Source organism: Pleurodeles waltl, chromosome 3_1, assembly GCF_031143425.1.
Source record: "Pleurodeles waltl isolate 20211129_DDA chromosome 3_1, aPleWal1.hap1.20221129, whole genome shotgun sequence".
NCBI lineage: Eukaryota > Metazoa > Chordata > Amphibia > Caudata > Salamandridae > Pleurodeles > Pleurodeles waltl.
This window is the reverse complement of record NC_090440.1, coordinates 744918290-744940599: the sequence shown is the minus strand read 5'-3', so window position 1 is coordinate 744940599 and position 22310 is coordinate 744918290. Positions and strand designations below refer to the sequence as shown.

The 22310-nt window shown below is 43.2% G+C and overlaps 1 protein-coding gene across 1 annotated transcript in view; it reads right to left on the bottom strand.

Moving 5' to 3' along the window:
* PRRG4 (proline rich and Gla domain 4) overlaps positions 1-22310 on the bottom strand; it is a 247846-nt gene that overhangs the window by 27703 nt on the left and 197833 nt on the right. Inside the window, exons 4-5 of the mRNA XM_069223514.1 lie at positions 19010-19058; positions 6079-6211 (exon numbers count right to left, since the gene is read on the bottom strand). Of these exons, the coding sequence (XP_069079615.1) occupies positions 6079-6211; positions 19010-19058 (182 nt within the window). The remainder of the gene's footprint in view (positions 1-6078; positions 6212-19009; positions 19059-22310) is intronic.

Here is a 22310-nt window from a genome sequence, read left to right as displayed (position 1 = left end):
TGTTCAAGAAATTTTCCCAAAAAAGCGTGCTGGTGATTACCGCTGCACACTGGAAGTTTCGGGTTGATCTGACAAGCAGGGGGGCCAAGATAAAAGGTGGTCAAGTAATGTGCGTTTCCCATATTAATTCCCATAGGAGTTTTGAACATGATTACTGCCCAAACTGCTGGACAGAATTACACCAAATTTGTCAGAAAGCTATTTTTTGTTCCGCAGATTGTGATTTTGGTTATTTCGTTGTAAATCCGTTCAGTCGTTTTTGAGATATTAAGGGGAAAATACATTTGTATGTCAAGGGCAACTTCATGAAGTACACGGAGCTGTGGAGATCTGACTGGAGATCTGACTGGCTGCCAACGCTTCAAACCAGGAAGTGCTGGCAGCCATCTTGTGACTTGGCTTCAGCCGAGTCCCACAAAAAAAGTAAAACAATAAGACAAGGGGTCAAGGTAGAGTCATCCTGACCTCTTAGCTCTGGTGCTGAGATGGACTCCGCCAGTGCTAAGAAACACTTAAAAAAATGTTTGCTGGAATCTTGCGAATATGTCGCAAATTCATGGGGAAAATGTAAAAAAAAACAAGCGCGGGCTGCCGCGCATGTTTTTAAGAAGGCTCTGGTTGGGCCCAGTCCCGGGGCATTGACATTTTTAATGCAGGGGTGCGGCCCCCCCCACAGCACGGGGACCGCCACTTCCCCTAGGGCTAAACTCATTTGTGCGGGGGCCATCTGCCCCCCCATAGTTTCAGGGACCGGCACCTTTCCGGGGCACAATTTTGAAACAAATGCGGAGAGGCCGCCCGGCCCCTCTGCAACCCCAGAACACTCACTGCTAATTACCCCACAAATTATGGCCCTCATGACATCTTTGATAACATCATTGATAATATCAATGTAATATTTACACGTACATAAAAAAAATTGATGAAAAAACTGTGCATGGCGGGGAAAAACACTTCAATGTTCCAATACTAGGAATGTTTAAAACACTAGAAAATAAACAGAAACATACACATCTTGCTAATGTGACACTTTGAAGTTATTGTATTGCAAGAACATTGCAATAACAATCGCTCTCTTTCTCTCTTCCATCCCATCATGGGATGGATGAGAGAGAGACAGAGACAATGATTGGACCATGGGGGGAGCCTCAAGGCCCCATGGTCCTAGACGGCTCTCCAAGTCCTGCAGGAGCAGGCGTTGCTCCCACAAGCAGGGAGCGGCTTTAAACAGCAACTCCCTGCTTGCAGGAGAAATACTTTCACCTGTTTCTCTGCATGCATATTTGCATGCAGAGAAACAGATAAAAACTCTGCTTTCTGAAAGTGGAGTGATTGCTTTGACTTGGCAGGAGCCGCCAAAGCTCCCACCAAGTCAGTGCAAACAGCTGTGTCCCGAGGGTGGGCACCCCTGGACATAGCAGGATCTGGCCCAGGGAGGTGGGGGACGCACTTCCCCCTTCCAATGTAAAATAGCCCCAAGAAGGTGGTGGTCCCCGGCAAAGGGGTCTGCAATTGGGAGGTGGTGGTCACCGGGACCGGGTCCGCAATAGACCCCCTGCATTCTTTTAGTTTGCCCCTCCCACATTACATTTGATTAAAGCCCTGGGGAGTTGGCGGTCCCCAGGGCCGTGGGGTGGCATGGCCCCCTGCATTATATTTGATTAAATCCCCAGGGAAGTGGCGGTCCCCAAGGCAGCAAGATATAGATATTGTTAGAAATGGAGTCTAAAATTGGCAGTCGGTTTACACCCTGCCCAAATAGGGACCCTCACTCTAGTCAGGGTAAGGAAGTCATACTCCTAAGTTAACCCCACCCCCAGTGGCTTGGCACAAGCAGTCAGGCTTATCTCAGAGGCAATGTGTAACGTATTTGTACACACACAGTAACACAGTGAAACACCGCAAAAGTACTCCACACCAGTTTAGAAAAATAGCCAATATTTATCTGAGTAAAACAAGGCCTAAACAACAAAAATCCAACAAACAAAGTTAAGCGAACCTTATAGACTATAGATGTGTTGTTTTAGCATAAAGTACCTAGTATGCGTCAAAAATAAAGCTGCAGGAGGGGTGATGTGTTAGAAAAGCATGTGAGGATGATCCTACAGACCATCTCGGGGGAATATAGGAGGCTACCACCAGTGATGTCGAGGCAGTGGAACCTTGACTTGAGGATGCCGAAGGTCCGCTCTACAATGCTGTGTGTCCTCCTATGGGCCTCGTTGTATGCACGCTCTGCAGCAGTGCTTGGGTTGCCAAATGGTGTCATAATCCATGTCTGGATGCCATACCCCTGATCAGCTGCAAGAGAAAATGAATGGGATCATGTTGATGTAGCTGGCACTATTGAAAAGACCTTTCATGGCAGTAGTTGTCTTGTGTTGTCTGTGACTCTTTTGTGTACTAATGTGGCATCCTATGCTTGTAGGCTGTACCATCTGCATTGTGTTGTTTCCTTGGCTGAACGAGTGTTTGTCTGCTAACCGTTGGTCAGCAGTATGTTTTGAGATTTGCAGTACAGTGTGCCCTCCCTAGCATTGTGACTTGTGATACAGGTGTCCATGTGTCTTCACTGGGGGTGAGATGATAGTTCCATGCAGAGTTAAAATTGAAAGTGTTGTTAACACGTTTATATCAAAGTACCCTGGACATCCCATACCTTGAAACTTATGCAATGTATTAATGTAAAGGTCATTGGGACACTTACAATTTGCAAGGTGACATTTAGGCAACCACACTCATTGACGTCTTCACATTAGGCTGTACAGTAATTTCCGATGTGTGACAGGTTCAATGGTGACTTAAGAAACATGGCTAGTGATGTCACGACCTCAGTGTGTTCCTGTTGACATGTTGCTGTTGTGGTGTATGTGTTGTGTGTCCTAGTGGGTTGCTGTGCAGTGAGTTTATAAGTAGGTTTTTGTACTTACTAAAAAGTAGTCCATTGCCATACCGTCCATCCTGGAAGTGTTCATTGATGGTGCAGTGACGGAAGATGTATGAGTCATGTACACTCCCAGGATATTTACCCACGATGTTGGTGATCAATCCCTGGTGATCGACTATGGCCTGCACGTTGATGGAATGTGTGTGCTTCCTGTTGCGGTAGAGGTGTTCAGTTGCAGCAGGTGGCACAAGGCGTACATGTGTGCAGTCGATTGCACCAAGGACGTGTGGGAAGCCACTGATTGCGTAGAACCCCTGTTTTGTTTCCTGCTGCTTCTGCAGTGTGTTAGGGAAGCAGATGTGGCGGGGTGTCAGTCGAATTATGGCATCCAGTACTTTGGGCAAAAAGGCGGAGAATGATGGTTGTGATATTCCGCCAACCAGGGCACCAGTTGTTCGGAAAGAGCCACTTGCCAGCATATGAAGTACGGCAAGCAGCTTTGTTTCTGTTGGGATGGTGCGGGGTGTCACCAAAGTGGGGGCCAACTGCTGTTCAATGTTGCGCAGCAGCTGCTGAATGGCACGCCAGTTCAACCGGTACCTCTGTATGATGTTGTGTTCCCTGAGGCCCTGAAGGGTTGTTCTTGGGCGGAATATCCTCTCTTGCCTTCTGCGCTGCCTTTGGGGTCCCTGCTGGTGTTGTTGTAGCTGCTGTTGTTGCTGCTGGGCTCTGCGTCTGCGTGCACGCTGGATTAGAATCACCTCCATGGCTCCCTGTTGCTGCTCTGCTGCTCCGCTGTTTGTTCTGTGTGTTCTGATTAAATACAGGTGTGTTTGCCCCATTTTAACGCCTGCCCTGACCCAGGCGTTATTTTTTGATGCAAATCGGGCTGTGCGCCATTTTCTGGCTCCGCCTCCCGGCCGTGCGTCATTTTTGCCCGAAAGCATAAATACGACGCACGGCCCTTTAAGCCATTTTTTGGACGGGAACGCCTACCTTGCATATAATTAACGCAAGGCGAGTTGCCGCATCCAAAAAATGACGCACACGGTGGAATTTTGTCGTCCGCAGGCTCAGGCGTCAAAGTTTAAATACGGGGCAACGTTTGCGCTGATTGTGCGTCAAAATTTTTGACGCACAATCGGCGCAGACGTAGTATAAATATGCCCCTCAATGTCTAGTCCAAAATGAATGCCTTACTATAGACAGCTTTTACCTGTATCAGACCCCTCATAGTAACCACCTACTTTAAGAAATGACATTGACAAAATTAGAAAAGTGGGTAATGTAAACGGTGTTTACTCTATGGAGAGAGTTTACTCTGTACCACACTATCTACAGACAGTGAAAATCTCAAGAGAAATACACTAGAGTATCAAAAAAGTACCTACTAAGAACAGTGTATGCTCTTGTCAAAAAAGCCACCATGAATGTAAATTGTCATCCTGAAATGATTATGTCTAATAACTAAGGTTGCTTACAATACTTTGTATCTACTATGTAGAATCTTTGCCCTGTTAGAAATGTATTCTGCAAAACCAAAAAACTTGTGTGGAACATATGAACACAAGTTGTCAACTGTCACCTGTACACAGATACTCTTTAATACAAAGATTTATAACATGTTCAGTATTTTTACACACCTATGAAGCGTTAGGGGACACACGCTGTACAAAATTAGGTGGAAAAGTAATATGGTAGCTATCTACCACTATATAAACTATAAAACAAACTAACACAATCCTTTGATAATGTCATCAGTAAAGTCATCAATAATGCCATTTTAGATATCATCAGTGATGTCATAAATGACATCAAAGAACATGTCAAGAGTAAGGTAATATATGAGGTCATAAGCAGTGCATGGCGGGGGCACAAGTTATAGCTCTTCTCACTATAAGGGTGAATTTTATTGACTTTTGGTGTTTTATTCCACCTTTTAGGAAGTGATCCATTAGAATGCATGTAGAACCATCTTACAACTGAAAAGTACACTAAATCAGAATGATTTCCATCATATTCAATTATTTATCTCCTATATTAGGGTGGGCTTAAACATGCTAACTAGCATCTGTGCATGTAACACAAGAGCAGCAGTTGTCAATGTCTGTGTTTGCATGTGCTGACCCATTAAACCCAGACGGTTTGGTCTGTGTAACTTGTGAAATACTACAACTTTTTTTTAGAACTTCCTTTCAAATACCCTATTGTCTTCGCAGACTTTTCTAATCAGCTGACCTGTTTGCCATAGGAAACTGATCCTAAAAGCTTTGCATTTACCTAGATAGACTGCAGCTTTGGGGCTTATCCATTTGGCAACGTTGTGCTGTTTATGCTTTTAATAAAGCCTGTTGCTAGTGAGGTGTATTTTGCTTATTGTTTTGGACAAGGCCCACTTCTCAACATGGTGGATTTTTGTCACGCTAGATTGAGGTACCATACAATTAGCATATAGGAGAATTAATATTTTTATTTGGCCTACTGTGGGTAAATCGTCAGATAGGCATTTCAGGATATTGGCAACACTATTAATATTATCAACGAGGCTGGGTGCCAGAGAGTTCCCTTTGATGACTTGATGATTTACTTGTATTTTGTGCTTCTCTGGCTCTAGAGACACATTTGGACTTGTGAGGATATGTTTTCAAAAGTGGTCATGAATATTCATTGAGGGTCACATGGATTCTCATAGTCTTCAAAATCTTCTGAAGTCTGAGCCATAGCAAAAGCCTTGCAACAGGCTGAGAAGGACTTGTGGAATAGTATTTGGATTTGTACCTTGAACTTATTCAAATTATAATGTAGCATATAAATGAATCAACTATTAAAAGTACTTTGTGTCATCCTCTCATATTTTTCTTACAACATGGTCTTGGAAAACAATCCCTGGTCCTTTCTAATACAAGCTAAGGCTTTCAGACTTAAGGAAGCAAATCTTTTTTGATTGTTACAGCTTTGAATTTTTGCTCTCAATTAAATTCATCACTGTCACTGCCATACTGAGCCAGTTTTGGCTGCATTTGGTTTGACAAATTTGATGAGGAATGCATCTTTATCACTGTATTTATACCTAACATAAGCTTTCTGTAAGTTTAAAAAAAAGGATTTACCCTGGAAATTTACTTTTATGAATTTATTAGCAAGTGACTACACAATGAACCATGCAATAAAATCCTTGATTAACTACTTACCCGGGTCTTGGTCTTCTTGGCTTGCATTTATATTTGTAGATGTAATAACCAATAAACCAGAAAATAATCAATATTGCTCCAGTAGCAACCAGACCAGTCAGAAGCCCAGTAACATCAATCTTCTGAAATGGTTCTAAACAGATATTCAATATGAAAATATAAGTAATTTATAAACTTGGAAAAAAATAATGAAACAATTTTTTGTCTTTTTCATTTAACAAACTATTGTTCACTGGATTATGTGCATTAACCAATATTGAATAAGATGGACTTTATTTTAAACTCAAGAGCTATTAAGAAAATAAATTTGTGTAACATCGCTGTCCAGAATGCTGGCTAACCTGCGTAGACCAGTCTGTACGAAGAAGGGATAGTACTTAGGATAAAACCTGCGGTGACATCTACAACTCTGCTTGTTTTGTCAAAATATCATTCTATGTCTGACAGAGATTATTTGGGTTAACAGACCAGTACAAGATCAGAGATGTAGTGTTGCACATTGCAGTACATCGAGTGCTGGATTAAGGATAGAATTGTATTTTCCACCCATCACTGGGACTCTTTCGGGAAGAACAATGGATCACAGAGACTTAGGGTCTGATTAGGAGTTCGGCGGATGATTTGAACCGTCTGCCAAACTTCCGACAGGGAGGTGGCTGCCACACTGGTACCTCCTCACCGGACCCATTATGCGTTTCCCACTGGGCTGGCGGGTGGAAACTGAGGTTTCCACCCGCCAGCCCAGTGGGAAACTGGCAGCAGCATTGTCGTTGGCTGGTAATAGAGGTAGCAGCAATGCTGCTGCCACAGGGTTATAAACAGAAGCTTCTCTTTAAGAAAAGGCAACAGACAATTTGAAAGAAGGGTGTAAGATTAACCTGCAATGGGTTTGTTCTACCACATTATTAAGATTTAGAAAATCAACTGCCATTACATTGTCAATGAAAGTATATATAGTTATGAATAGATTTACAAATCTACATACCTGGATGTTAACATTAAGTAGAGATCTTACAAAGAAACAGAGAAATCCTAAAAATGGTGTTGCAAGCACTGAAGAATAGTGAGAAAGGTGGCATTGGGCCAGATGTACTAAGTGATTTAGCAATTACAAACTCTGCGAACCACTTAGTCACAGGGTTTGTGACTGCAAAATTGCTTTTTCTTATATATAAAATAATCTTGCGATTCAGAAACGTTTGGGAATCACGGTGGCAACTTTAGGAGGAGTAGGTAGTGGGTCAAAGGACCACTGTCATCTCTCACTGCTGTTTTTCCAAATAGAAAGCTTCTTATTGATAAAAAAAACTGCCAGGTTTCCTTTAAAGAAATACGGCTGCTTTAAAAAACAAGTTTTCCATTTTAAAATACAATCACAGGGATGATGGTCTGCTGACCCTTGCAGGCAACCATCCCTGTGATTTTAGCCCATTATAAGGGGTCGCAAATTGCAGTCAGTTTAATGAATATTAATTAGGCAGGTATTGCTGTTTTGCAATCCCAACTATAAATTTACAGGTCAGTTCACAAGATTGGATTAAAAAAATGTTGGAGAGCAATTTGCAACAGCTTTTTAGGTCATCGTATGTAAGGAAATGTCTCTTTTGCATGTTCACCCTCACATTCTTGGATTGATGCTGCTGGTTTTTGGACTCTGAGAGTGCACTGCGGCCTGCTACCCAGACCTCAGTGTCAGTGTTTTAACCCCATAGAAAGTACGTCGAACTGGATACAACCGATTGGCAAGGCCAGACTTACCTATAAGTCCCTAGCATATGGTACCCAGGGTACTCGGGGCAGGTAAGACAGAGAGCCTGATTTAGAGTTTGGAGGAGGGTTACTCCTTCACAACAGTGACAGATATCCCGCCCTCCAAAAGATAAATCCCATTATATTCTATGGGATTTATATTTCGGTGAACGACCAAAGACTAATCAAGGCCAGAGTGTCCACTCAGGACTGCAGCACTGCTTGTGCCACCCTTAGTGTAACGAGATACAAAATTGCTATCAGCCTGCCACTGCAGAATGAAAGGACAGTGTTTTTACTGCCACTTCGACTTTCACATTCAAACCAATGGCAACACCACCTTAACCTTTAACATTATACATAAATCTCCCCTCAAGGCCTATAGAGTCCTTTGGCAGAAAGCTGTATTTTGGTAAGTAAGACATATGTTTTCCTATATGTCTTAAGAGCAACACTTCCAAACTGTTGTTTTGCTGTGGGAAAAGTTGGTAGCCCCTTTGACTAACACAGGGTTAAAGGGTGGCATCCCAACCTGGCTAACATTTGACTGAGACTACCAAACTAGGTCATGTAAAGTATCAAATCAATCATGGCATTAAATGCGACCTGATGGCAAGGCCAACATTAATGTCACTAATAGAGGTAGGCAACTTTTTGAAACTTGTCACTTTGTGCTCTGCTTGTCCAGTAGACTCACAAAGACACACACACAGACAGCTTTCTGACCACCTGGGGAGGCATGGAGAACGACTCTCAGTCTCAGGAACAAAGACAGTGCCGTAGCAGCAAGGTGTCACCTCCTCTGCCAGGATAGCAACTTGGGGGTTAGCTCAGAAGCGAGCTTCAAGGAGGAAGCCACCTTTGATGTGCCACCTGGCCCAACACCCCTGAGCAGGATGCCTTTTGTTTCTGTAGGAGGCATGGAGACAGGGACAGAGAAGGGAATCTTGCCCCCAAACCAGTTATATTCTAGGATGGGCTACCAAGCTACTGAAAAAGGTTTGTACCATCTTGAAAGGGGCAAGAATTTGGCATTCTGGGATAGCCACATACCACACGTCACAGGAACTTTGTCACTAGGTAGGAGGGGAACCAGAGGCCCATTGGATAGTTACTACATGCCCTCTCATGGCACTTTCCTGAGATAAATACGGCCTCCCTGGCACCCTGACCCTCAGATCATGCTGGAATCGGACAGAAGACCAAAGAAGGACTGCTAAGCTGCCTTTGGACCTGCACAAAGCGGAAGGATTGTACCTGCTGCACTTTGGGCTAGTAAAGATAGGACTCTGCTTACGGGTCTGGCTCATGGAAAAGTTGATTCCTGATATCCAGCAACAGCAGTGATTCCAAGGATAAGTTGGCTGATCTCCTGGAACAAGCTTCTGAGACACATGAGCTGAAGTTGCCCAATTCACAGAGTTGGTAGCCACCGCAGAAGATTCCCTGCTACCAGTTGCCAGACACCCAAGAGGACAAATCTGAGATAGCCAGAACCTGCACCTGTGCCTTCTTACCCGGGAGTGCTATTCAGGACCGTATGTATCAAAGCCAAGGGACACTAGCCCTCACCAACGGATTTTGCTCCAACTGCAGTGCGGACTGACAACTAGCCCAGTGTCAGCTAGCTGGCTACTGCAACATAGAGGACTTTGAGGGATCCCGACCTCTGTGGCGCAGTTTGCACCACTTCACCCGAGGAATCACCACAAAGGAATCCATGTCTACCGCAACACAACCAGAGCATCCTTCGACCATCTTTTTGCCCGCACCCCTCAGCATCAGGACCACTCCATTGATATATATAGTGGTCATCCTGCAAAGTTTGGAATTTGCCTTAAAAACCCTCTGGTGGCTAGGTAGCTGTTCAACGTATTATTTCTGCCCCCCTAGATCTCTGTCCTGCCGAACTTGGTCACCCAACTCGGGCTGGTGTTGTTGAACTAACTTTTAAAAACTTATCAAAAGTTTCAGTGCTTGTTTGCAGCTGATATAAAAGTTATTTATTACTTTTAACCCCACCGGTGCCTGGGGTGAGCTTGTCTCGACCTGCACCCAGCCCACGGGGGGAGCGCTAGCGCTCCCCCCGTGGGCCTCCCTCCCACACCCCCCCAGTCGGGGATTGAAGGAGAATCGCTTCCCCTTCCACCCCCAACCCCTCCTCGGCAATCTGATGATGTCAGCGCGCTCACAGCGCGCCAACGTCATCAGAAGCTGCAGAGGATGTGCTGGAACCCATTTGCTTCCAGCGCGTCGGCAGGAGAGGACTTATTACGGTAAGTCTCTCTCTTTTGTCTTTTGTGCTGGGGGCACCCCCTTTGGCAAGGTTCACCCCCACAAACAGGGTACAGAGCTGTTGGCCATTTCTGACTTCCTTGGGGGCAGATCGGCCTATTGCTTTTTGCCCATCTGCCCCCAATGGGGGCAGAAGCCAGTTAGGCACCAGGGACAATTTCTAAGTTCTTGGTGGTGGGTGTTTGTCAACTGGCGAAGTATTTGTATTTGTGATTATAAGATTTTATTTCTTCTTTTTGTTCTAGTTCAAAGTTTTTGCTTCCTTTGCTGTGGATCCTTGTAGTTTTGGCAGTAGTTGTTCTGCGGTTTGCATAGTTGCATATTTTAGGTAAGTAAAAGCAATTTACTCCAAAGGAGATTTGTTGACATGCATGAATGACATGTTTGTAGGTGGTATACTAAGTGCAGGATTGTGTGTGAAATTGTCCTTAGATTTGAGCACAATGATATTTGTGCTGTCATATGTCTAATTTTCTTTTTTCTTTTTAGTGGGATATCATTGGTGATTGCTGTGTCTGTGCAGAGTAGTTGCTGGTGAGTAGCTTTTTCAGGCAAGTGAATGGTATAGTTTTTTAGTACATAACTCTTTGTGATAAAGCTACACTTTGTTTATTACTTATTTTAGTGCTGGTTGTTGTTGGCAGTCCATTTGTTGTTAGAAAGGATCATGGCTAGCCGCAGAGTGACCCCTCACCTGGTTGTTGGCATGCTTTTTGAGTTGTCTTGTGACCATAATTATGAGACTGACTCTGCATCTGAGGCAGAGGAGGAAGTGAGAGATTCTGGGAGTGAGTTTTCAGTCCGAGAGTATTCTTCTGATGAGGAGGCCACTCTTAGTGCAGATGAAGGGCCTGTTTTTAGAGGAGGACATTGATGTGCCAAGAGTGCAGCAGCCTGGGGCTGAAGGGTTTCCTATTACAAGACCTGACACCTGGATTGCCCCAAACATGGAGCAGCCACAGGTACCTGCATTTACTAGTCTCCCAGGGTGTAGAGTCAATACGGATAACATTTTGCCCGTCAATTTCTTTCACTTGTTTATGGACGAAGTATTTTTGGAAGAGACTGTGGAGCAGACTAATTTGTATGCGGAGCAATATTTGAGGGACAACGCTGCCAGACTTAGCCCTCTGTCTAGAGCTACTCAGTGGGTTCCCACATATCTGGAAGAGATGAAAAAGTTTTTAGGTTTGACTTTTTGATGGGGTTGATAAGGAAGCCGTCACTGGCTTCTTATTGGTCTACTAGTCCCTTGATGGCAACGGCTATGTTTCCTGCAACTATGACTCGTAATCTCTATTTGCTTCTTCTTCGTATGCTTCATTTTGTAGACAATGCTTTAGCCTTGCCACGAGATCACTCTGATTGTGACCGTCTTTTTAAGATTAGGCCTGTCCTTGATCATTTTGTAGATCGGTTTTCAGAGTTCTTTGTTCCAGGCAAAGAGATAAGTGTGGACGAGTCTTTGGTCCTTTTCAAGGGACGTTTAGTTTTTAAGCAGCACATTCCTAATAATAGGGCACAATATGGAATTAAATTGTAGATGCTGTCAGAACGTAGTCCAGGATACGTGTATAATTTCAGGCTCTACACTGGTAGGGATTTCAGTATTGACCCTCCTGGTTGTCTGCCTACTTTTGGAGTTAGCGTGAAAATTGTGTGGGAACTTGGTTTAACAAAGGTCACCATTTGTATGTGGATAATTTCTACAATGGAGTGCAGTTGTTCAAGGAATTGTTTAGAGTGGACACTGTTGCTTGTGGCAAAATTCGTTCTAACTGGAAAGGCTATCCAATCGAGCTTGTCTGTAAAAAATTTGAGAGGGGACAGTGCAGTGCCTTGCGGAATAATGAGCTGCTAGCTCTGAAATTTTCAGACAGGAGGGATGTGTACATGTTATCTACCATCCATGTTGAGAGTACTTCCCCTGTGACTGTTTGGGGTCAGGTTGCCGAAGTGCGCAAACCTGCGTGCATTTTGGACTACAATAGGAACATGGGTGGTGTTGATAGAGTAGGTCAGAGGTTGGAAACTTATACTGCTCTTTATAAGTCTTACGTGTGGTATAAAAAGTTGGCCCTACATTTATTTCATTTGTCAACTCTTAATGCTTTTATTGTGTTCAAGGATTGTTCACCTGCATCAAGGATGAAATTTGTTACATTTCAGGAGTCAGTGATAGAGAGCCTTATTGTGGTGGAACAGGCAAGAGTTCCTAGAGTAGCAGTGGTGGAGGATGTGGCTAGATTGAAAGATCACCACTTTCCAGATCACATTCCTCCCACTCCCAAAAACGCCTTGCCCACTAAGAAATGTAGAGTATGTGCCCGAAGAGGTATCCTGAGGGAGAGCCGGATGTACTGCCCCGATTGCCCTTCAAAGCCTGGGCTGTGTGTGGCCGGCTGTTTTAGGAGTTACCACACAAAGAAAAATGTTTAGGAAATACCGTGAGGGTAAACTGCCTATTTTATATTTTCATATGTTCCGTTTCACGGTTGGCATTACTGTCATGTATTTAGTTAGAGCTTTTGTGTTTGTAGTTGTGTACTTATCTTATAATTAGTTAGTGGTTTCTTTGTTGTTTATAAACAAAAAAAAGTGATGGCGGTGTGTGTGGGGTGGCGCTTGGCTGGTGGTGTGCGTGGGGTGGCGCTTGGCTGGCGGTGTGCGAGGGGTGGCGCTTGGCTGGTGGTATGCTTGGGGTGGCGCTTGGCTGGCGGTGCCAGCCAAACGTCAGTCCACACACTCCCATCAGCTAGTGTGATTGCTGAATCAGGCATATGGGTGTATGTAAGTGATGGGCCCTTGAGTGGCGCTGTCTGTCGATGCTAGTGTTGTAATGTGCTGGCCATGTGGCTGGCGGCGTGAATGGTCTTGTGCATGTCATGTATGAAAGGTGTGCAAATGGAATGTAAAACGGTTGGTGCCTTGACTCGTCTTTACAGCTCACAAGCTGTGAGTCATTGGTTCAGTTTTTTGGCCTTTCAGTTATTAACAGTGCATTTCACTTTTGTGAAATCTCTTGTTAATAAAATTTTATCTACTGAACCATCACTCGCCCTCATGCCAAATCGAACCAGTATGCGTGGTAAAAATGACATAACCTGCTCTGCTGTAATCAGGCGTCGCAGCACACTTGTGACATGCTAGGTGTCTCAGGTGTGACCCCGATGATGAAGCATGCCACCAATAAGTGCGTTTCTTTTCACAATTTTAGTGTTTGGCACATCACAGACGTCTGGGTACACATCAAAATGATATATTACGAAACTATCTGTGTTTGGGGGGAGGAGGCACCTATGTTTTTGGTCCTGGGTGTGGCCTTCATCTAGGGGAACCTACCAAACCCAGACATTTTTTTTAAACTAGACACCCCAAGGAGTCCAGGGAGGTGTGGCTTCGGTGGATCCCCGACATTTTCTTACCCAGACTCCTCTGCAAACCTCAAAATTTGCTTTAAAAAGCATATTTTCCTGACTTCTTTGTAGGATCACCACTCCAGCACAAAATTCCTACTCCCCAGCATTCCCCTCAGTCTCCCAAGTAAAATGACACCTCACTTGTGTGGGTCCCCAAAGCAGAGTCAGCCTAAAGATGTATATTTGCTGATCAACTCACTGTGCTATCCCCTCAATCTCTAAAGGTTTTTGGCCTTTTTCAGTTGCAGGCACCTGGCCCACCCACACAAGTAAGTTATCATTTTGGGGGAACACTGGGTGGAAGGAAATTTTTTTCAGCCAAATTTTGAGGTTTGAAAAGGATTCTGGGTAACAGAAACTGGTGAGAGCCCCACAAGTCACCCCATCTTGGATTCCCCTAGGTCTCTAGTTTTGAAAAATGCACAGGTTTGGTAGGTTTCGATAGGTGCCAGCTGAGCTAGAGGCCAAAATCCACAGTTAGGCACTTTGCAAAAAACGCCTCTGTTTTCTGTGGAAAAATGTGATGTGTCCACATTGTGTTTTGGGGCATTTCCTGTCGCGGGCACTAGGCCTACCCACACAAGTGAGGTATCATTGTTATCGAGAGACTTGGGGGAATGCTGGGTGGAAGGAAATTTGTGGCTCCTCTCAGATTCCAGAACTTTCTGTCACCAAATGTGAGGAAAATGTGTTTTTTTATCCAAATTTTGAGGTTTGCAAAGGATTCTGGGTAACAGAACCTGATGAGAGCCCTACAAGTCACCCCATCTTGGATTCCCCTAGGTGTCTAGTTTTCAAAAATGCACAGGTTTGGTAGGTTTCCCTAGGTGCCGACTGAGCTAGAGGCCAAAATCCACAGGTAGGCACTTTGTAAAAAACACCTCTGTTTTTTTTTGGGAAAATGTGATGTGTCCACGTTGTGTTTTGGGGCACATCCTGTCACAGGCGCTAGGCCTACCCACACAAGTGAGGTACCATTTTCATCAGGAGACTTGGGGGAACATAGAAGAGCAAAACAAGTGTTATTGCCCCTTGTCTTTCTCTACATTTTTCCCTTCCAAATATAAGAGAGTGTGTAAAAAAGACGTCTATTTTAGAAATGCCCTGTAATTCACATGCTAGTATGGGCACCCCGGAATTCAGAGATACGCAAATAACCACTGCTCCTCAACACCTTATCTTGTGCCCATTTCAGAAATACAAAGGTTTTCTTGATACCTATTTTTCACTTTTTATATTTCATCAAATGAATTGCTGTATACCTGGTATAGAATGAAAAACCACTGCAAGGTGCAGCTCATTTATTGGCTCTGGGTACCTAAGGTTCTTGATGAACCTACAAGCCCTATATATCCCTGCAACCAGAAGAGTCCAGCAGACGTAATGGTATACTGCTTTAAAACATCTGATCTCGCAGGAAAAAGTTACAGAGTAAAACGTAGAGAAAAATTGCTGTTTTTTTTCACCTCAATTTCAATATTTGTTTTATTTCAGTTGTTATTTTCTGTAGGAATCCCTTGTAGGATCTACAAAAATTACCCATTGCTGAATTCAGAATTTTGTCTACGTTTCAGAAATGTTTAGGTTTCTGGGATCCAGCATTGGTTTCACACCCATTTCTGTCACTGACTGGAAGGAGGCTGAAAGCACAAAAAATCGTAAAAATGGGGTATGTCCCAGTAAAATGCCAAAATTGTGTTGAAAAATTGGGTTTTCTGATTCAAGTCTGCCTGTTCCTGAAAGCTGGGAAGCTGGTGATTTTAGCACCGCAAACCCTTTGTTGATGCCATTTTCAGGGGAAAAAAACACAAGCCTTCTTCTGCAGCCCTTTTTTCCAATTCTTTTGAAGAAAACAAAATTTTCACTATATTTTGGCTAATTTCTTGGCATCCTTCAGGGGAACCCACTAAGTCAGGATACCTCTAGGATCCCTAGCATGTTGGAAAAAAAGGACGCAAATTTGGCGTGGGTAGCTTATGTGGACAAAAAGTTATAAGGGCCTAAGCGCGCCCTGCCCAAAATAGCCAAAAAAAGGCCTTGCTCCTGAGTGGGTAAAGGCCTGGCAGCGAAGGGGTTAAAACCTGCATCTCCGGAACCCTCCAATGGATTTTGATGCTTAAGGTCTCTAAAAATTCGTATAAATCAAATGTATTTTTATAAATTGGTGTCTTGGTTCTTCCATGTCCTGTGGCTTTCTTATTCTGTTGACTGGTGCTGTTAAATGCTTTACACAATGTTCCTTTGGTAAGCCTTACTGCTCACAGCCACAGCTACCAAGTGTTGAGTTTAAGGTTAAGTAAACTACCTGACTGGTCTGAAGACAATATCTGCGAGTGTACTGCACGATAAGGCCTCCTAACCATATCGTATAGTACACCCAAATCCTCACACAGTACATATGGCCCATGGGGTCTAAATAACTTCAACAGATTAGGAGACACACTTGAAATCTGTATTCCTGATATGTATATATTAGTCATCACATTATGTTTTTTTATCAGCTAGCAGACATTGCGGTTATTCAGGAGGGAAAAGACAATCACGGTGACCTTGTTCTAAGGATAAATAGACCACAGTTTTTAGGGCTGTCTTAAAGTGCAGTGTAAATATGTTTTTAAAGGCCGTATAATTCCAAAGGAAGCAATTTGTCATATTTCTTGGCACAGATATGGCTGGCTAGACAGGCCAAACTCCGCACCACCCTAAATAAAGCAAGCTGATTTTCAAACTCGAACTCCTACTTCAAAATTATTGTTATAAATATCTTTTGTTAATTTTGTAACCATACATAGCTTCACACTCTCTCACACTGTTATGGATTTGAGAGCCTACGCGATGCAAACATGGAAAGTGAACCTCCTGCATTTAATAATTAAGATCTCTTTAATAGAAGGCTGAAGGATAATGTGCTGTGTCTCTTATTGTAATACATATAAATAGATTCTCCTTTCTGAGTTCCGACGTAAGAACTTAATTTGCACAAGCCCTAGCACAGGATTGAAAGTTAACTCGGTAATTATGTTAAATAATTTCGAGGCACACATAGACTGTAGTTCCAATGATATTTTGAAGTTTGTGGCTCCACACGGGCGAAATGAATTCGATTAGCCGAAGTCTGCTAAGAATAAGAAATCAACGTTTTTATTTCCAGGTTATAAATGATATGTGCGTGGTTTGATCGTGATTGCGTTCAGGCTGACAAAAATGTAAATACTTTGTAAAGGCACAGGTTGCTGAAATAGAAATTGTTTTCTGATTTGAGGCAGCAGGAGTTGTTTCAACTGTGGCCTTTTTTTTAGAAACAACAGGTGGTTCAGAAAAGCTTTACACGTGCAGAGCTATGTTTTGTTCTGAATCTGGGGCGCAGACAGAACGTAGAACTAGTTACAGGGGTCTCCATATTTTGCAATAAGAACTACTCATTTTTAATAAGAATCATCTCGAGCTACTGATATCATTAGCATTGTGATAATGACCAAAGCAGACTGAAGCGAGCACATTGGAGGCCACCCTATGCAAGATTGCCAACAGTGATCACCTCTGTGCAGGATTGCCAGCAGTAATGTAAACACGTATTTGCGATGTAATGGGTCTCGCATTTGCTCGAGTTAGAGCTATTAGCGTTGTGAATTCCTAACTGGACTTTTCTTGCCACATAAATTGAATTGAAATGAAAAGTAAAACAGTGGACATAAGTGAGCCGATTCAAAGCGCCAAGGGGCCCATGAGCGCGAAGAAGAAACTCAAAAAGAAAAATAAGTTCGCTCACAGCCAAACGTATCGGCAAAAGTGCAATTATTCAGGTAACAGGGTTGATGGCCAAGGCGTTAACAAAACTACCCAAAGGAGGGACAAACGTATAGCATTTACCAATGATAACAAAGGATTTTTGAAGGGCAAGCCCAGGAACTAGTGATAGACGTGCAGTGGGTGTGGGTAAAAGCCCACAGATAGATCTCAACACATCAGAGAACTTGCGCGCTCAACCCAAAAAGGCTTTGTCAATATGGACTGCATCTACAGGGGTAATACATGACAACCATAGCTCAAATATCTGCGTTAAATATGTTCTGGAAATTATGAGTTATGAAAATATACACTTTTTTTATCTTAAATACACAGTTTTCAATTTTGTTATAATTATATTAATTCGATCAAACAAAATATTCTATTTAACAGACTGGGTTTGACACAGGAGAGTTACTTACAACTGGAGAGCTACTAGCAGCTCAAGAGTTACTTGTTGGAGAAGCCTGAACTAGACTTTTTTATCTTGCCAAGAAGAGCTAGATTTATTAAATCTCTCTGAAAAACGTCTGAATTTGTGTCACAAGGCTTGCCTTGAAGCCTGTAATGCGAAATACTTTTTGTAAGCATATCAAAAACTTACAGAGGACTTGCAGTCATCTTGGATCAGTAAATAAGGAAACATGGCACCTGTTTCATTTCAAAGGCACATAAACATGTGGTGACACAAACACACATGTATGATGATGCATGTAGATGCATACATTAACATGAGTACATAGCAAGCAGACATGGCAAGTAGCTCCGTCATCACACCTTTTTCTTTTTTATGCTTTTTGCTGGTGACGCATAACATCAGCAAACAGCACTGTCAAAACTAAAAGTCCAAAAAGGTGAAACCTACCGGCTTTGCCAATGCTTGTTTAAATGAGGTTTCCAAATGGTTCCAATATTGTTTTTCAACATGCAGAGGGCTAAACATGAGAAATTAGAAAGCAGGCTAATGTATTTTGGATGTGTTGTGAGATATTCCATTTTAAAATAATAGAAATATGCGGAATCTTTCATTGATACACACTTTGGGTGAAGGAATGTCGCATATAAGGTATACCAACATTGTACCATTGCTTGAAGGGGTGTGGATGCATGTGAAATTGGCAACCTGACTTTTTTCTAGCCAACCCACTTAGCAATTTAGTGTCCAGAGTCTGTTAAATGACCAGGCATGGTGCACCAAACATGCCCTCTTTAATGATAGGATGCTACCCTCCATGCCCTAGGTCGTTGAAATAAGGTGGTGGTAACTATCTAGAAATTGAATTATAACTTTTGTACACAGAATAATCCTGAAAACGTGTTCTCATCATTTGCTCCCTTGCATTGGAATGACCCCCTACTCAACACCACCAGCTTGTGCGATCCTTACACTGCTACAGAAAGGATCTTGAGACTCATTGTTACACCTAATGCCCCTCTAATCTCATTAAATGTAATTTACATGTCTCTGCTTCAAAACACTTTCACATGATAAAGACTCTTAAAAAAGGGTCAAGACGTTCAAGAAAAAAAAGCATTATCATTTAATGGAAGTTACATTTCACTTTTCAGATCTGAGCATTAAAGAATTCAGGAAGATTAGGTGGTGCTGAATGAAAACAAACACAATTCGGTATTATAAACACTTGAAAGAGTATGCATGAGCAATTATTTTCTGCCCTTACCCGGTTTAGCGTAGGGACCCTTTGTTGAATATTCTCTCCAGAACTTTGTCTGTGTAAGAAAGAAAACACTAATTAGCACAGTCATGTCAATGCCTTATGTGCACAAACAGAACATATAGTTTCAAATAGTATTACTAATCAGTTTCATGAGCAAAAGGGATAGTCATTATCCAAATGTCTGGAACTGGACAATCCCTGAACTGGGTAATGTTTTACTGGCCAAATGATCAAATTATGCAGGTTATGACATAGCACAGAAAGTCAGCATAGATCATTAAGCATGCATGTCATATGTATTAAATGAAAATCAGGACAGAAAGTTTCAGTAAGCATGTTCTTTACATTGAACATTATTTTTGAAGAATCGCTAGAATGAGAGTAAAGAGAAGGGCAGGAATGGGACATTCACAGGGAATCCACAAGAAATTGGCAGTTGTCTTGGCTTCTCTTTTCTCAGGTTTCACACCTCATTCAATGTGGGTTTTCCCTATAGCGAAGCTGTAGCTGACCCCACTGCTAGCAAAAGCCTTGTGGCAGACCAGCGCTAGTGGAACAGCATCATAGAAGCAGTTCAAGTTACAAGATCTTCTGATAGCATTTATGGTACCCCTATCTGCTCTGGAGATTTTCAGTTTCTCTTTTAGAAAGGAAAGTGAGGAGGAGTGCAGCGCTTTGAAGGTGATGCAAAAGATTTTGAATTGGGCCCGCGCTTCAACTGGGGGCCACTGGAGGGTTGGCAAGGCAAGGGAAATTTGGTAAAATTTCTTGAAACCTATGACGAAGCGTGCTGCAGCATGTAGTGTAGCTCTCAGTGGGCCTTGGTGAACTTTGGGAATGCCTGAGAGAAGGGCGATTCCATAGTCTAGTCTAGTGAGTGTGAGAGACTGAACTATTGTTTTGAGGTCTTGTACCAGAATCATTTGTGAGATGCCCCAAAGCTGCCTAAGTTAATGTAGTGCGCAGTTGGCCATGGATGCTATGTAGCTGTGGAGATTAAGATGATTGTCCAGGGTAATTTCGAGTGATCTGTCACTCGTGACAATGGCAGGGCAGCCTACAAAGACAGGAAGGTTGGCCATCCATTCTTGTACATGCGTTTTTGCTTTCTGAGGTGAGATCAAAAGAAATTCTGTCTTAGTCGGTTGAGTTTTAAATGGTGGTTAGACATCCAGTTTTGAATCATTGAGAGTGTATTTGAAAGCAGGGTAACGTCCTGTGGGGATGAGATTTTCAAGTATATTTGGGTATCGTCGGCATCTATGTGAAAGAGAATCTCAGAGTTTTTGAGCATCACACATAGTGGTTCTAGGTAGAGGTTGAAGAGGGTTGGGGAAAAGGCTTAAACCTTAGGGGACACCTTGGTGAAAGCTGACCGGTCTCAAGAATGAGTTGCCCATTTTCACAATTTAGGAATGGTTGGATAGGTAAGAGGAAAAACATTTGAGGACCACTCTTCCACATCCCATGCGTTTTCAAGAATCCGAAGGAGGTCATGATGGTTGACAGTGTTGAATGCAGGGGATAAATGTAGGAGGACCAGGAGACAGGAGATGCTGGAGTTGAGGATTCTAAGGGAATCATCAACTATTTGGAGGGTGGCAGCTTCTGTACTGTGACGCGGGCGGAAAGCTGATTGGAGAGTGTCTAGGAGGTTGTTTGTTTGGATGTGTGAGGCTCGTTCGGATGCTATGCAGCTCTAGATGACTTTGCTAAAAAAGGGAGTTTGGAAACTGGGCAGTAGTTGTTCAAGTTCTCTGGATCAAGAATTTGTTTTTTAAGTGTAGAGTTATTTGACCCATTTTTAGTCATTCAGGGAAGAGGCCCTGGTTAAGAGAGGAATTGACCAAGGTGGTCCATATGGGAAGTAGGTGTATGGCAAAAGATTTGCTGATATATCCTGGAATAGCATCCGGATGGTGGTTAGAGGGTTTTATTTTGGAGATAGACCATAGTAGGTCCTGCTCAGAGATTGGAGACAAAGATGACCATAGCTGTATTGATTTGTATGAGAGAGATTCAACCACTTCAAGGGAGTCATGGTGGAAAGCAAAATATGGATGTCTCTAACTTTTTTATTAAAGAAATCCACAAAGTCACTGCAACCGGATACGTATGGCTCGGGAACCGAAGTGATAATGGGGTTAGTTGACTGGGCAATAACCTTGAACAGGAGCTTTAGTATATTCTAATACACAAGAGCTTAAATATGGGAGGATTTAGCTCTGAGGCTTTGGAATTGTATTGTTTTCTCGCTATGCAAAGCTCAGTCATACTCAGGAAGGATGGCGCTTTTCTCCATCCTTTCCTCTATTTTCTGATAAGCTTTCGTTCTTCATAAAGCTCTTTAGAGAACCAGGGCCTAGAAGGTTTTGGTCTGGATAAGTTGCACTTCAGTGGTGCACATTTGTCAATAAGGAATTCCATGCAGGAGTTTAATTTGTCAGTGGCCTCGTTGATGTCAAGATAGGGTGTGATCGCAGTTAAGGTGGAAAGGGCAGGGATGGCCAGGACTTCTGTGTCAAGGTTGGATGTGTCTCTAAACCATATTTTCTCTTTCTTTGGTTGCCCATAAGTTTTGGTGTAAGAGCCAGTTAGAGAGAATAGGATCTGCATGTGATCAGACTAGTCGACTGGAACGGGGTTGCATGTCTTAGGGTAAGGGGAATTGGAGATGATCCAGAATAGTACCTTTGTGGTGTGTAGGTTTATGGCAGTGTAAGGAGGTGATGAGGATAGGAGTGGCAGGAACATGGAGAGTCATTAAGCTGGACTGAAGCCGAGGTGAGGATGTCCATTTTTCGAGAGAGGTGCGAGAATGAAGAAAGGAACTTGTTGAAAAGGGGCCAATTGTGTTCAGTAATTGTGGGAGGATTGGGGTGAACTGTCAGTTATGGACTCTGCAGGTTGAGGTGTAAGCGGGGGAAAGGGCTGGTTTTTTGTGCCTGCTGATTGGAGATGTTGGGGCAAGAGGTGAAAAAGGAAGGGAGGGGGTGTGGACTTGTGGGCAGAATGTGGTGAGGAAAGAGGAATGGCGATAGCAACTGCAGTGGTAGATAATGGTTTGCGGATGGTAGGAGAAGAGTGGTGTGGAGATGGTTAGTGGGAGGGATGTTCACAGTCTGGGGTAGGCGGTGGGCAGAGGGGGGCATAATGGATTTGGAAAATCTGGGGTGAGAGCAGTGGTCCTGATAGACTGGGAGGGGGAGGAGTTGGTGGAGAGTATAATGGGTGGGTGAAAGGGGAAACGTGGAGGATCGTAGGAGGGCTGGATGGTGGGCTAGATTAAGTCGATCGTGTCCAG